This window comes from Chroicocephalus ridibundus, chromosome 2 (genome assembly GCF_963924245.1).
Source record: "Chroicocephalus ridibundus chromosome 2, bChrRid1.1, whole genome shotgun sequence".
NCBI lineage: Eukaryota > Metazoa > Chordata > Aves > Charadriiformes > Laridae > Chroicocephalus > Chroicocephalus ridibundus.
In genome coordinates, this window is record NC_086285.1 from 32672991 (window position 1) to 32689204 (window position 16214).

The following is a 16214-nucleotide window of genomic DNA, read 5'->3' on the forward strand; positions in this document are numbered from 1 at the left end:
TGATCCAGGAGCGAGGAAGGGTTTCTGATGCCAGACCACGGCCTGGCTTGCAGGGGGAGGGAGGGGAGTTAGGGGGGGAGAATCATCTCCTTCAACGATGGTGGGCTGGGAGGAATGGAAAGAGAGTGACAAATAGGGAGAGAAAGAACAACTAACAGAAGTAGGGGAAAGGATGGGAGAAGAGCGCGGGAGAAGACAAGAATGGCTGAAATGGAAAGGAAACATGAAATTTGAAGTGACAGGGCCAGTCTGAGGCAAGGAAACAAAGGCAAGGAGGCAGGGTAATAAAAAAGAAAGAGATGCAGAAGTAGCAACAAATAACTGTCCAAGGGAGGCGATTATCTAAAAAGGCTGCTGAATAGGGCAACGCCTTATCGAGCTGCCATCTCAGGCGCTACTGAGCCTGGAAGGCTTTCCTGCCCGCAGCCCACAGCCTATCGTGCCATTCCAGGGGTCCCCCTGCAGATTTTGCCATCTGGAGGAGCTCTGGTATATTCTCTCTTGCCTCCTCGCTCCTCCATCTTATTTAAATTCACATCACTTTTTTGCTTGTCCAAGTCTCTTACTCCCTCATTTATCTTTGCAACTGTATTATAATTCAGCGTCGTGGCATTTTAACTGAATTATGATTTCATTTTCTGAGACAGGAGTACGTGCAGGATGAAGGACAAGATCCGTTTCAATCCAAAAATTGAAAGGCAGACTGCAATTAACCTGGGAATAAATATATTAAGAAATGCCACTTTGCTCCCCAGGTTGGTGTATGCACGCCGAGTATATTCTATCATAAACATATTTTCACAGTTGAGACTGTTTCCTCAGCACAGGCACTGAAATTGGGTGTTTCACATCTCAGGACGAATTGAGTATTCCTGGAAGAAATAACCAAGGAAAATGCATATTTGACAAGTGCGTTACAGCCCTGCCAATCAAAATCGACTTACACTGGGAAAAATGCAGTGTCGGCGACTGCTTCTTTCCCTCGGTGCTTGCCAGAAGCAGAAGAGAAAGTGAACTGTGGTAAACAACCGGGCCGAGGAATGGGCCGTTGGAGACAGACATCACAAACGCTTACCAGGCTGAAGCTGAAAGGGAAGGCATTGGGGGCACACAGCTTTGAACTCATTTTGGTGCTTTGCCTTGGTATCTACTGGAGGCACCCAGAGCAGGGCGTTCAGTCATCAAACGGGGTGACATTACAAATTATTCGAAACCAGGTGCAAAAGATTGGACTGATTGCGTTGGGCAGGAGCAATGAAAGCAGCTTCTCAGTTTCTCAGAATTCAGCTTTTCAAGATTGGCTTTAAATAATGTAGTTATCGTTGAGCTTTTTATATCATAATTATATATTTCTGTAAGATCTAGATAAGATACATATTTATACCTTAGTATTTCATGACAGATTTTCCAAATGGGAGCCCTTAAAGATATTATTCTTTTTACAAGTCTCAGCAGCACTCCCCGTTTCAGTGAGAATTAGTTGTGGTTTCAGTAAGCGATCTTTGAAACAAACAAGAGGAAATTCCTCTGAATACCATTCTTTCACTACCTACACAAAGAGAAAAATCTACCATCTACTGAACTATGCATCTGAATTAATCAATCTAATAACTGCTTTTTTTTTTCCAGTCAGACAGGAATAAGACTAGAGCATCTATCAGATGGACCGGAGAGAATAATCAGAAATCTTAACGTAAGGTCAAGGCACTACTAATGCTCTGAAGGGCTCAATTCATGCCGTAACACAGTTTTTACAACTATCAGCCATTTATATGCCCCAGTCATCAGAGCAGTCACACTGGGCCAGGTCAAAGGTAGCTCTTGCCCAGGATTCTGGCTGCCGCAGAAACACTGTTAACATGAGCCTATGCCTGATCCCCGAAACCTTCCTCAACAGGAACAAAGGGAAGCATACATTGTCTGCACATCTCGGTGGATGCTTGATAAGATGAACCAGCATTTTTCAGATCAAAATTACAAACGAAGAGGAACGAGATAAGAGATACAAAAGCTTTTGCCTATCTGTAAGTAAACGTGCTTTTCTTCAGAAATAAAACCAGAACAAAAAGCAGCGGCCAGCGGGAAGTGTCTGAGACAGGGAGAACAAACTATGACCCTTCTCCAGTGGAGTGACCTACAGACAGGAAAAGTGCTACGCAGTAATCAGGAACCTTACGTGTCCTGTGAAGCTTCTGTTTGGATGGCGCCTAGACGAGCACTGTGGAGGTGTCTCTGGTGTCACACAAGTGCAAATCTGAATGCACCAAAAGCTTCAAGGCACGCAGACACTTTTTGTTCTGCAGCCTATTATCAGTTATCAAGATGAGCTAAAAGCTTCATTGTGATATTTTGAAGTCAATTACAGTCATGCCACTGATTACAATAGGGTCACATCTCATTTTGCTTCTATTTGCTTTTTGGTTTGGTTTTGGGCTTTTTTGCTTTTGTTTTTAATTTCACCGTCTTCTATCCTTTTCATTCTTTCAGCCTTTTTTAGAGGACCATCAGACCATCTTTTTCTGGCTAGGTAGCCCGGAAAGCTAAAGAAAAAAAAGATTGTAACTAGAAATTCTTCTGCCAACCGATCTAAGACAAATGAAGTAATTTAATTTTCAGATTTTGCATGAATTGGGTTGGTTTCAATACAAATCTAATTCACTCAACTTTGCAGTTAAGAAAAGCCATATTCTGTATTCTCTTTTCTGATGAACACTACCCAAGGAATACTAATTAGAGTGTTTGAGGAGTAAGGTAAGCAAGGCTGGCAGAGTCTGAGCTTTTATTTACTCTGTGTTATCTCTGTCCAAATGTTCAAAGCAATATGGGTGGTGACTGATTCACTAGTTAAATTCAAAACAGCATATGCGTACAAAAGGCTGCCAAGTTTCTCATGTATATAGCTATTTGTGAGAAGCTATGCACAGAGAAAAAAACAATCAACCAGTTTCTTAATTTCATTTTATATCTTTATTCCCATTGTAAGTATTAACAATCATCCAAAAGACCATTTAAATTTGGTTTGGATACACAATAGCATTAATCACAGTCCAGTTTCTTTTTTTTTTTTCACTGCAGTTCTAGTATTTCGTGATCTGTTTTAGTAGTTCTGTTGTTGCTATATTTGCTTCCAGCAAAATAAATTTTTCAGTGTCTGTAGATTATTTAAAAGGACTGTTGAAGATAAAAAAAAATCCATAATGCAATGATTAGCAGTATATTAATAAAGCTTATTATCTTCCATTTGAGATTAGTACTAAGTATGTTTGATGACCTTGATGAAACTTACTTTTTTTGTGCACTGTCTGTTCTCGTTTCAAAATAAGTTCATAAATAACCACAATATATTTTTTCATTACAGCAGTTAATTGCAGTAACATTTTTAATTGGATTTAAATCCTTTTAAGAGAATGAGGTTAAGTAAAACAACCCTACAAAGTAAAGGGTTGTTTAAGCAAATAACAAGTTACACACAATCCAATGCTAAGGCAGTATCACAATGTATAAATTAGCGTGGATCGAAAACATAAAGGATTTTCTAAAGTCACTTCCTTATTATTATGCAGGGAAAACACATCACGGATTGTACTTTAGTCTTCAAGAGAAGAAGAATCACAAAATACAGTCAAAGAGACATCTTTCATCATGTCTTTTAAAAGCCTGTGAGACAAATTCCTTCATCAAATTCATTAATGTAAAAGCAAATTCAGAAAACTTATTTGTGAAAGCTGTCCTGTTAAATTATGAATACCAATAATAAATTCTTTAGTTCCTCATTTATTTGTGTACTCTCCATATGAAGAGGCATGAATATATATATGAATAAAATATGCTTATTGTATAGCCATACACAGAGCTAATATGAATGCTTCTGTTGTACAATGCCAGAAAAGGACAAATTACTAATCAAAGTAGAGAGGAGAGAGAAGCAAAGAAGAAAGCAGACGATGCACAAGAAGCTTGTTAGTTGTCTTAGGATGACTTCTGTGCCGAAAAAAATGTATGGTTTGGATACAGAACAGTCAGCTAACAAACAACTCTTTATTTTATCGTGTAATGAAGGAAGTTTGGGATCAACATCAGCTTCTAAAAGGGGTTTAAAACAGAGATATAGATAGTGAAGGGAAAGAAGAAGGGGAAGGGGACCAAGCACGGATCATGCTATCCTAAGCTTTGTCTGAGCACCAGAGGGAGTGGGACACGGTGGGAGTAAGGGGAGGAATACTGGTTTCAGAGGGAAACTTGCTGAAACTTCTGAGTGCTCTTGCTCATGACAGAGTGAGTAGGCTCACTGGACACTTCTGGTGGGGATATTTCCTGAAGACCCTGTTCCAATCATGGCAGGTACACAAGACATTAACCTAGCCCCTTCACAAGTTGCAGGAAAGCTGGAATTCCTGAGTCTGATGCAAAGGGAGGGACAGGTGTTTTCAGAGACTGTCCTCTTGTCGTATTGCTCTTAGTGGTTGGAGATACTCCACATAACCATTCATCATTTTAGCTTCCTGTCCCAATTTTCCACACTCAAATATCAACGTAGCGTATGTTTGAACTCGTAATGCTCTCCACTACTATTTAACCCATACATCTGCTAGCCAGCAAGAGATGAAAACCGTATTCTTGTAGATGAGCTAGCAGAATCTTCCAACCCAACAGACTGGGTTGTGAAACATTTTTTTCAGTCTGAACTCTTCCTTTAAGCATACATACGCACACACATGCATATACGTACACACACATGCAAATACAAAGAGTATGTGTAATACAGTACTCAGAGGAGACTCAGAGGAGCTACTGGAGCTACTTTGAAATGACAGCACATGGGTACTGGAAGAAGGGAAGCACCAAGGAGTGCTACAGCCAGAGCGTATCGCATCTGGAAAACTGGGGTTTAGCACCTCATTGCCCCCATGCACATCTTTTTTATTTCAAGGTTACCTTCATTACATGGAGGACGGGATGTGACCCTTCAAATACTTCTTGCGATGTGCATTTCTGTTGATGTCAGGAAGGCTACACTGAATAATGAACTCTACATTCACTAATAGGAATAGCAGCAATTTTTAAATAATTTCATATAAAGAACAAGACCTGTGCTTTAGAATTATTTTACCTTAAATCAAATTTCATTCATGCAGTCCTAGATCACAGTACACATGCATGGTCAAAGACAATTTGGCATGAAGACTGAATGCTTTGGTGTCCTCTCTGCACCTTCTTAAATGATCAGTACCTCACAAAAACGTCTCAGTATCATTCCTCACAGTACGTACCCAGTGTATCTCAGAATGATTTGTATTTCATTTTACACTTTATACATAATATCAGACTTCCATTTTAAGTATCAAAAATATGTTGTTAAAAGATCTTAATAATAAATGTCGTAAATCCACAGTTTTCATCAAAGGGTAAAATGATTCAAGACCTTTGGTGAATGGATGATGAAAAAGAAACGTTTCCAAAAGCTACGCATGACTTATGGTCTTATGCTACCAACAGCTGCCCAATCAGCTCCTGGTTTCTGTCCTTTATTAATGCCATGATAAGAGCAGCGGCAGAATTTACTGTCTCCTGAAGCAGCAACTGGTCCTGGGAAAAAAAAAAAAAAGGAGTAGGGGAAACAGTATGTTAACAAAAGTGGAAAAAGTAAATATTTAACAGTAATTTTCAAGTATGCAAAATTACCATATGGTTGTTGAAAAAAAAACACATTTATTTGCATTTATTAGAAGAAGAGCTTCTAAAACATATACTTTAAGGAAACACAATTTCGAAGTAATAACCATTTTCCAGTTTCCATGATGATTTAAAAAGCAAAACTATTTTTTTAAAGGAATCTATTCAAACTGCTGGAATTAATGCCACCTATCCCAGAGACCACCAAAACAGAAGCTTGATTCTGTCACTTGCTTCCTAACTGATTTTTAAAATCTAAAAAGTAGTCAAAATGTTGGGTTTGAAAACATTGGAACAAAACTGAGGATTTAATGGAGCAGTATAGTTAAAGACCTATAACTTCAAGCACCTACTGAATCCCATCTGTAGCCTACAAACTACTTGAGCTCAGAAAGGCATTTACGCGCTGGGACTTCAGTGGTTTAGGCTGATCTTTGTATCAAACAAGTTTAAAACATAGTCTGGTTTTGATAGGCAACTATAGAGACCAACACAGGAAGAAGTAATAAAATGAGACTTTGATTCTGTGCCTCTAACTCAGCACTCTAGCTCACATTTGAAAGAGTCCTTTGTCTAATTGCCAAGTTTTCTTAATTGTATTGACTATAAAAGGTTGGCCTCTTGCTAGCAGTAACATTTTAATTTGCGCACTGGGAAAATATCAATAGGTGTAGCCAGGCATAGACACATCCCTGGAGAGAGACATAGGAGGGGACAATTTCTGTGAAGCAACAGAGGAAAAAAAAAAGGTCTACAAAACTCTACGGAGAGTTTAGAAGAGTTTCAAATACAGAAGGGGAGCCACAAAGAGAAAGCAAGAACTGTTTTCCGTATCCGCAATGGATAAAACTGGAAGCAATAGGCTTAAGGGAACTTAAACTGGGATACACTAAGTCAGGAAAGTGTTTTAACGATAAGGACTGGTATACAGTGGAACAGATTATTGGACAGATCAAGGCCACCCTGTCATTAGGGTCCTGTAACATGGGACCTGCATACATGTAAAATGGGATGCCGGTAACAGCTTCCCCCGTTCCTGGGGCACGCAGATGGAGCAGTTCCATTCTGTATCTTTTCACCACAAACACTTGGATTAATGGAGAAAGAGGAAACGGTTTCAACAATTTACACAAAAACATAATGTTAATCACTGCTGCTGAGGGGATGTACCTGTTCAACTAGTACAGAGGGGGACCTGGAGACTAAGAAGTTGGGGCTGAAGGAAAAATTGATAGGGGAAAAGTATCCCTGGAACACTCTAAAATATGTAGCATTATATTTTATAATGCTCTTATTAACTTTTTGCTTTATGTAAATGACAGGAAAAATGCTAGAGAGATAAAGGGATAGAATTAGAAATGGCTAGTTTATACCTGATTCTTTTATCATTCCTGGAAAAATGATATTTGCATGTGACTAGATTTTTATCCGAAAAATGATAGCAGCATTCCAGTACTTAAAGGGGGCCCTACAGGGAAGGTGGAGAGGGACTCTTTATCAGGGAGTGGAGCGACAGGACGAGGGGTAACGGTTTTAAACTGAAAGAGGGGAGATTTAGATTAGATATTGGCAAGAAATTCTTTACTGTGAGGGTGGTGAGACACTGGAACAGGTTGCCCAGAGAAGCTGTGGCTGCCCCATCCCTGGAAGTGTTCAAGGCCAGGCTGGATGGGGCTTTGAGCAGCCTGGTCTAGTGGGAGGTGTCCCTGCCCATGGCAGGGTCTTGGAACTAGATGATCTTTAAGGTCCCTTCCAACTCTAATCATTCTATGATTCTATCATCTAAGTAAGCTGTTACAATTTGTAAACTCCCAAAAGATTACACTCCTTACAAATTCATGTTATATATTCTAATATGCAGTAAAATTATTCACTAGTGGTCTAAAAAATTGTCTTAGAGTAAAGACGTTCACCGCAGCTGTGTCTTTCAGTTTGAGCGACGCCTCCCATTCAGTTAAGCAAGGAGTGCAGAAATGTGCTCAGGTCATGCTCCTCCAGTACCTTTTCCGACGGGCCGAGGGTGCAAAAAGGAACTCAGAATCCACTACTCCGATTTGGTAGGAGTTTCACACCCTCAATTTCCATGGGTATAAAATGCTATACAATGTACAACGAGGGCAGAAGTCATGTGCCTACACCCGCTCAGACGGCACACACTGCAGTCACTTTCAAGATCTAGCAACACGTTTATTGCTCTTCAGCAATGCCAATCTCCTTGCGCCCCTCATGGTTTTTTGTTCACTTTTGTCTCGAGAAGCACTTCACAATTGCAGACACTGTTTTCCAAACGGGCTTCCAGCCATATCTGAAGTTGGCTGGAGGTGTATATTTTTTTTCCCATGTCACAAAAAAAGAAAAAAAATACACCTGGCCAGGAATGCTCTTAATGTTTCTTCCAATAAATCTTTCCACATCCTCTGTTGGTTAGTGGATTCAGTACACATTCCTTTGCAGTAATAAATTATTTAAGTTTTTGAACATAAAAGGAAGCAAGAGAAAGAAATTTAACTTTCACAGGAGAGAATGAAAGTGACACCGTAAGATTCCTTTAGACTGAAAAAAGCTTTTTCTAAAGCTAAAGCTAAGGCTTTAGTGCTAATTTCCATGTTCTGAAGAGAAGACATGCAAAAAATTAGGAACAGCATTTGTAAACCAGGCAATGCGGCACAGTAATGTCTACGGAAACCTGCATGTAGAAGTGGTCTACAAACCACACTGAAATGACTGGTGAATTGCAATTTGTGCAAAAAGAGAAACACAAGAAGTAAGCAGCACAAAATAAAATAATTAATAATCTGATTATTAATACTATTATTATAACTGTTCTGGTTCCTGTCTTTCTTAGAATCAAACAATACAATGGCAGGAAAATCAGGGAAATGAACTGTCATACAGAATTGGCCCTTGTCCAGGATTGGTCCCTGCAGGTCTGTTTTTTGGAAATAACCGGAAGTGTATTCTTTAAGTGAATATACATTACCCTATTTATGATAACAAATGCAATAGAAAAGTTATTCTTGATTTTATAGTTACAGTTGACGGTTAAATGACACGGTGAAGCACGTACTGAAGCTTTCAAAAGGGCAATCCTTTGAAGTATTTATCATAGGGGTTACTAATTTTTAGATTTATGCTGTTGCTCCTTCCCGGTAACGCTGTCCCAGTCTGATCTCAGGGTCACCTATTCATTGAACAGTGTCCAGCACCTGGGCCTACGAGCCAGCCTCTGAGTGCAGGAGAAATCAGTGCCACAAAGGTCAGGAACGTGCCAATTTTAACTTGCTTTATTCTCACAGACACAGTCTTACTGGAAAGAGGTAGTCAATAATGCAAAAAACTGGACTCTTCCGGGAATTTCAAAATCATTGTATATCCTGTACCCTTCGGAGAATCAAACTTTGCTCTTATGCTAGGAATCACAATAGCAGTATCTGATGGTCACAGCCTGTGCATAATTTTTAACTTTTGTTGACCATTTCTAGTCATTATTATCAAGAAAAAGAGAACAGAAAAAGAAATTTTAGCAACTGAAAGAGAATACATTGTTCAAAGTGTAGGTATAATGCTGACTGACACAATAGTTAAGTTGTATCTTAAGTATTCTTTCCTCTCCTCTGAATCCTAAGCAGTTATAGGTAATTTGGACGCCAGCGGTGTTTATGGAAAATGTTAAAAAGGATTTAAATGACAGAATTCAACAAAAACCCCGGAAAGAAAAAGAATCTTGTGGGTCTTTATTAATTTCAAGTTAAACAAATAAGCGAACGCTTCAAGTCCCCTGGCTATATCCTTAAAACACCCATGTTTCTGACACTGCCATGTTATTTCTGGCAACAGTGCTGATTACAGCTGATAGTGCCTACAGGGAGGCTTCAATAAGAATGCCAGGACAAATTTAATCTACCACACCTAACTCCATTGCACATACAGGCCTCCGATCCCCTTTTATATTCAATGGCATAGCACTAAATCTTTCAAAAATCTCATTATTAGTTGCAGGAAGTCAAATAATCAAGCAGAACCAGGTCTTCACATGTCTAATTGCCTGACGTGTTTGCGTATATTGTAACCACGATAAAAAACAGGATGTAAGAACAGAACGATCAATACAAATCCTCATGTAGCCCAGAAGAGCTCTTGCACGTTATTGCCCACCCACTGCTCGGTGCTGCAAATTCCAAACAGAGAACATACTTCAGCACGCTACTCAGGGAGAGCGTATCCGTGCACGCGCTGGATGGATCAAACACGAACAGTTCTTTCCCTCATCAACAAAATCCTTAAAAAAGACCGTGACCTTTAAATAAGACTCGGAGGCAGTTAACGATTTTAATGGATTAATGACTGAATTTCCACATGATCAACTGGTGTGCCACGATCCCCCCTAAACCATTGTGATATTCACTGTCTATTCATTTCATCCAGTTGACTTAAATGAGTCTCTTGTAAAAAAGAAAAACCAAAACCCCCTAACATTTCTTGGCCATTAATAAATAGAATTTTTTATTGTTTGAACAGATGATTAACTGCATTTATAAGCTAAAAACAAAACTTTTACCACTTTATATTTATGTACTTTGGAAAAGAAAGTACTCAGAAACACTGCCAACCTTATAAACCATAAATCCACATAACAGCACTTTGATTCCAAAATAAAATATCCACTTTGTCTGTTATTAAATAGTAAAAATATTCCAACATAACCATATTGTGTGATGGTTGTAACTCATATTCAGAATTTATTTGATGTAGAGTTACTGACTGTAGGGGTTTTCTGGTCTACAGAATAAGACTGGGAATGGATACAGGGACAGAGTTAAAGTTGTGTTTGGAATATGCAATTCGATATTTTACAAATGTGCATTTATTTAGGAAACTGTGAGGATATCTGAATATTTACTGACATTCCCCTAACGATTCATTTCCTTGCTTCAATCTGTTTAGGATTTTTTTTTTTTCCCCAGATGGAACTTCACATATATGCATGCTTCAATTTACATATGTACTAGTTCGGTTTAAGCATTGCTTGAAAAACACACACTACCCTTTTTAGCTACAAAAAAAGGGCTCTGCAGGTATTACCTCTGCCTTTTACTGCGTCCCTCCAAAAGAATAAAACAGCTGTGTTCCATTATTGGCACTCTGTTTTGCTGTAGCATTATTTGACTTTCCATTTAATACAGTTTTTAAAAATGAATAGAACTGTAATGTCAGCCCAGATTATATGGCCGATGGGAAACCTGAAAACATGACTTAAAGACGCTGCTAAACTTAGGGAACGTCAATATTAATACGGTTACGTTTGTACGAGGAACGGAAAGAGGGCCAGGGCATGCACTGGCATGCCCCTGCCCTCGCTGTTCCATTGTGAGCCCACTCCCTGGCACAGTTTTGGCTCCTGCCAGTTAACATGCTCCCAGACAATGGCTGGGCATGGTTCAGGGGACAGCACAGGCCAGGGACTGCTCCCAAGGGACAGGCGGAATGAGACCACCCTCTTTTGGGAAAACGAGAACTTAGCCATATGGACATGAGGCATGCTGTGCCTTTTAGCCCTAGGACAAGAGAGCCATCCCGGGCCTGTTTTACTTAGCAGTATAGACGTAGCCTAAGTATTGCTGGGAAGTGACAGTCGTGCCTTTCTCTCCCTACCCAAATGCATCAAGAATACATAGAACGACGATCAAATAATCCCCCCAGAACTGGGGACAAATCGCATGTAGCTACCACATAAACACAGTCATTTTAATAAGATTAACTGCTCTATGGACACCTTTCCAACCAAAACAGCAGGAGAGAGAGACGAACCACACCAGGACAGCACTCATGCTGTACTGCACTTTCCTGCCACCTTACGGAAAAAGGCTGGAGCCAGCAGAAGGACCACACAATGAAGCATGTCCACTGCTCCCTTTTGCAGGGTGGGCCTGGGTACACACCAGGCACACCACAAGGCATGAGTGAAAGAGAAAAGGGTTGAAACAGTCTGTGCTGATAGAATCATAGAATGGTTAGAGTTGGAAGGGACCTTAAAAGACCATCTAGTTCCAGTCCCCCTGCCATAGGCAAGGACACCTTCCACCAGACCCGGCTGCTCAAAGCCCCATCCAGCCTGGCCTTGAACACTTACAGGGATGAGGCACCCACAGCTTCTCTGGAAGTTGTGTTCTGGCAGGCATTTTGCAAAAGACTACGTTGGCAGTACAAGAGGAGCTGTTGTTAATTTAAAACTCCACAGGATGCTGCAACTTATACTAAGGCCATACCAGGTGTCTCCAAAACTCGCCTGATGTCACACACTGACACTCAGAGAAACTGAGTAGGGAATCTAGCCTCCAAACCCGCAATACTTGTAATTTCAATCTTCAACTTTTTTTTTTATTTAAAAAGATGATCTGAGGAGCGACTAAGGTTCTTTCACTACTACAAATCAATTGTGTAACATGGTGTGGTATTTGTTTATTCTAATCTCACCATGAGGAATTCTCTAGTAGATTCCTGAAGAAGCATTTTTTCCTACTCAAGATATGTAGCAGCATGCATCTACATACTAAAGCAACCTCCATTTCTGTAACAGTACAAATTAAGCTGAAGTCTCCTTTCTTCTTAAAATGCTCCCACATCACATTTTTAAATCCATGTGCCAAAGGATCTATTGATAAGTGACATCTCATACATAATATCAATGCAGCAAGCTACCTCAATAAGAAGATAGCTATGCAGATCATTCTAAAAGATAAGAAAAGTATTTCTCTGAATATTTTTGGCTTTCAAGTAATGCAGAAATAATTAAGGTAGCATTTGAGTTCAGATAGGTAGGTGGGTTCAAATTTACTCCAGTAGGTTCACAATTGAACCTCTGTGTACGCAGCCTTGTGTCCTTTCTGAACTAAGAAAATGCAATCAATTTTTCATTAGTGGATACTCCTCAAAATAGAAATAATTTAGAAATCTAGATACTTGGGATGCGATGGAGAATTGAGAAAAGAGATGAGTGGCACTGGAAGAACCAAATTGTCTCTGTGCTAATGGAGCCTAGCAGACCTCTTAGTTAATGAACACTGACAGATCTGAGTTAATTCCCTGCAGTGAAACGGTTGTACATCCATGCTACAGTCAAACTCGGATAAATTGTATCCCTCTCTCCTGTACCATTGCTCAACCATGCCTCTTAATAGTTTGTCACAAGAAAATGGAGAGCCATCAACATTTAAAATGGCTGTATGGATACACTGAGGACACACAAGTATTTTAAATCTCCTGGAGTCTGTAAGGATTATGTCCCTAATGTTATCGCATATATCTTTTCACCTAAGATTCACAGGTTTTGAACAAGAAGGTAAATATTGCTCTTTTGTTTAAAAAAAAATGAAAGAAAACAGCACAAACAAACAATCAAAAACCCAAACAGGATTAATTTCTTCCTCTAGTATGAACTAGTAGAGCTACCAGGCTGGTGAGGGGGCTGGAGACCAGGTCATATGAGGAGAGGCTGAGGGAGCTGGGCATGTTTAGCTTGGAGAAGAGGAGGCTGAGGGGAGACCTCATTGCCCTCTACAACTGCCTGAAAGGAGGTTGGAGAGAGGTGGGTGTTGGCCTCTTCTCCCAGGTGAATAATGACAGGACCAGAGGAAATGGTCTGAAGTTGTGGCAGGGGAGGTTTAGATTAGATATTAGGAAGAATGACTTTACTGAAAGAGTGGTCAGGCACTGGAACAGCCTGCCCAGGGAGGTGGTTGAGTCACCATCCCTAGAGGTGTTTAAGAAACGTCTAGATGTGGCACTTCAGGGCATGCTCTAGTGGCAGAGATTGTAGGTTGTTTGGTTGGACTCGATGATCTTAAGGGTCCTTTCCAACCATGAAGATTCTGTGATTCTGTGATTGGAATAGCCAGAATTCCCCTAAATCAGCAGTTTTAAAACAGCTCCAGTATCTACAGGTTTTGCAACAAGTAGGTGACCAGTGTTCAGTTCCCTTCTTTGTGTGAGGTGATTAATCTGTTTTTTGGATGGAGGTGAGAATTCCTGTGGAGGAATACTCATTCTATATACAGTCACTGTATCACAACAGAAAGATGACATGAGTCCAGCCTAGACACTAGTCCAGACCCCTAGGGAGCAAGTGAAAGCTCTGTTCTAACTTTTGCTCCAAAAGTTTCTTCTTTTGATGTAGAATAAACAAACGATGACATGAGCTTGGTGCCAATGCCTCTGTCATCTGCAGACCTATGCTTGTCCTCTCCGAGTCTTTTTTCTTCCCTGTAAGAAAAATTGTTAGTATGATCAATACTGAATAATCAATAAAAGTTCCTGGACCAAAAAATTCTCTGAAGAATTTGTTATAAAGAGCATTTTCAGTGCATTCAGTCACTGCAGCTTAAGCAAGAGTTTTCATTCAGCACCTACCACTATCTGATCTAAGCTCTTGGCAAGAGCGAGTATGCCAGCAGCGATAGCGCAACTGTCTGTCAACCATTTTTCCCTCTAAGTTGTTCAAAAAGCTACCCAATGCTTGAGCTAGCAGCCAATTCTGCCACCTGTATGGGACTGGTACAAAAATACTGGCAGAAATAAGCCATTTAACAGATGTGGCTGTCTGCAAAGGCATATTATGTGCTTGAGGTTTCTTAGAGGTGGTCTCTGAATACATTATGTTACCAAATAAGACCATAATATCAAATGCATTCATGTTAATATATGTTACTGAACTACTTACAGGCCCTATGAGGTATCCCTCTGGTGACCTTGTAAAACACACCATGAGGGTTTTAAGGGGGAAGGAAAAAATGTTTCTTACTATCAATATAGGAAAAGTGAAATGCTCCTGAGGCACAGGAGCCTTGCTCTCTCTGACAACCAGCATTACAAGCTGCTGGAAATCTAAGACTGGTCTGAAGTGGAGTGAAGCTGTGGCAAGTCATTCCTCTGGTTTCAGAAAGCTTTGGATCAATCCCATAGCACTGACAAATTCACGTGGGAGTGGGACTCAAGCCTTCCACGCAGCAGCAGCATACAATAGCGTTCCTCTCGGTTTGTATGTGTGGTGGATCCTCTGCTGCCTGTTCCACTGAGAGAGTCTATAAATACTTTGATGGGCTGCGGGGTTAAGTTTTGCAGGCGGCCAGGAACACATAGCAGACCCACCACACACAAACATACAGAAAAAACGGGTTAAGTAGTGCTGGCCTCCTGCAAAACATAACACCCCAGCCATGCAAATCATTTACAGACCAGGCACCAAGTGAAGACGGAGCAGCTACAAATCACGTATGAATGCATTTTACACACGGAGCTAGCAGCAGAGCAAAAGCGGTTCAGCACAGTTTAGCTGGTTTTCTCCTATCATAAGCTGAGAAATACAGCACTTTCAAGCTCAGTTTCACTCAATGACCAGTGTTTTAGCCCTAGTCAGCAGTAAGTAGGAAGACAAAAATGCGTTTGTAGGCAAGACTGAGAGAAGTGGTGAGGGAACAAGCTAGGAGAAAAGGGGAAAAGAAGAAACGACAGAGATAAAAGATTAAGTACACAACTATCATCTCAATCCTCAAAATATAAAAAGACATGCCATTGCTAAAGATCAGAAGAGATTAGTATCAATGCCAGAGGCTCTATCTGATAGGCAAACTGTGTCATATACTGCAGGTAAAAAAAAAAAAAAAAAATCTTCAAATCTTCAGTGAGATCTGAGGTCACCAGTGTAATAGTAAAATTATAAGTAGGTAAGTATCACATATCTGACTGTTTCTCTTCACTTTTAGAGGACTATGCCATCCTCACTTAGGATCTGACAAAACCTACATAATGGGGACAGAGAAAACAATACAGCACTTCTTCATATAAACTTCTGGCGAGAGCAAAAGAGCACTTATTTTATGGTAAATTTAGCACAGTATGTTTTGATATTAGAGGTTTTTCCTTTCTGTCCCATATTCTATTGACAACATAGACTGGCTGTTGCACTTTTCAAGAAAAAAATGAATACAGTACGTTGCAAACATCTAAGTTGCCAATATTCAGTACAAGACATGAAACGCTTTAGTTATCACCGGTTACAGAATTTTGCATACAAATGTGCAGGAGCAGTTTCATATTATTTGTGACATACAATTTCTGATTGTGATTACCAGTGTTATATAGAAAGACTGAGTAACTGTTAATTAGTGACTGTAACAAAATGGGAAGGTCTTTGGGAATTGTAAGTGATGCATGCGAATCTCCTGGAGGATGCTGAAAATCGGTGCAGAGGAAACGTGAGCATTGTTTCCATTCTTTCAGTCTAAAGCACAGTTTTATCCCCTCCTATAGGTGCTAACTTCATATGGAATATTATGCATAATAGACATTCGGCTCTTCATAATAAGAGGGAAACTTGCATCCATTTCAATGTAAGTGTTCTGTTCAGTCATTAAAATCTTCATTATACAACTCCTACTGACTGTGAATAATCTGAAATACGAGCACACGGCTGCAGTAACTAATTGATTGGAAACATTCCTCTTGATTACAGATAATTTATTTGAGATGGTTCAGAGGAAAAACTG

The 16214-nt window shown here is 40.0% G+C and overlaps 1 protein-coding gene across 3 annotated transcripts in view; it reads right to left on the bottom strand.

The window, feature by feature from the left end:
- Positions 1–2976: 2976 nt before the first annotated feature.
- Positions 2977–16214, bottom strand: part of CRPPA (CDP-L-ribitol pyrophosphorylase A) — a 118029-nt gene continuing 104791 nt past the window's right edge. For all 3 annotated transcript variants that reach the window (XM_063324945.1, XM_063324944.1, XM_063324943.1), the window contains exon 10: positions 2977–5586. In XM_063324945.1, coding sequence (XP_063181015.1) covers positions 5482–5586 — 105 coding nt within the window. In that variant the 3' untranslated portion in view covers positions 2977–5481. The remainder of the gene's footprint in view (positions 5587–16214) is intronic.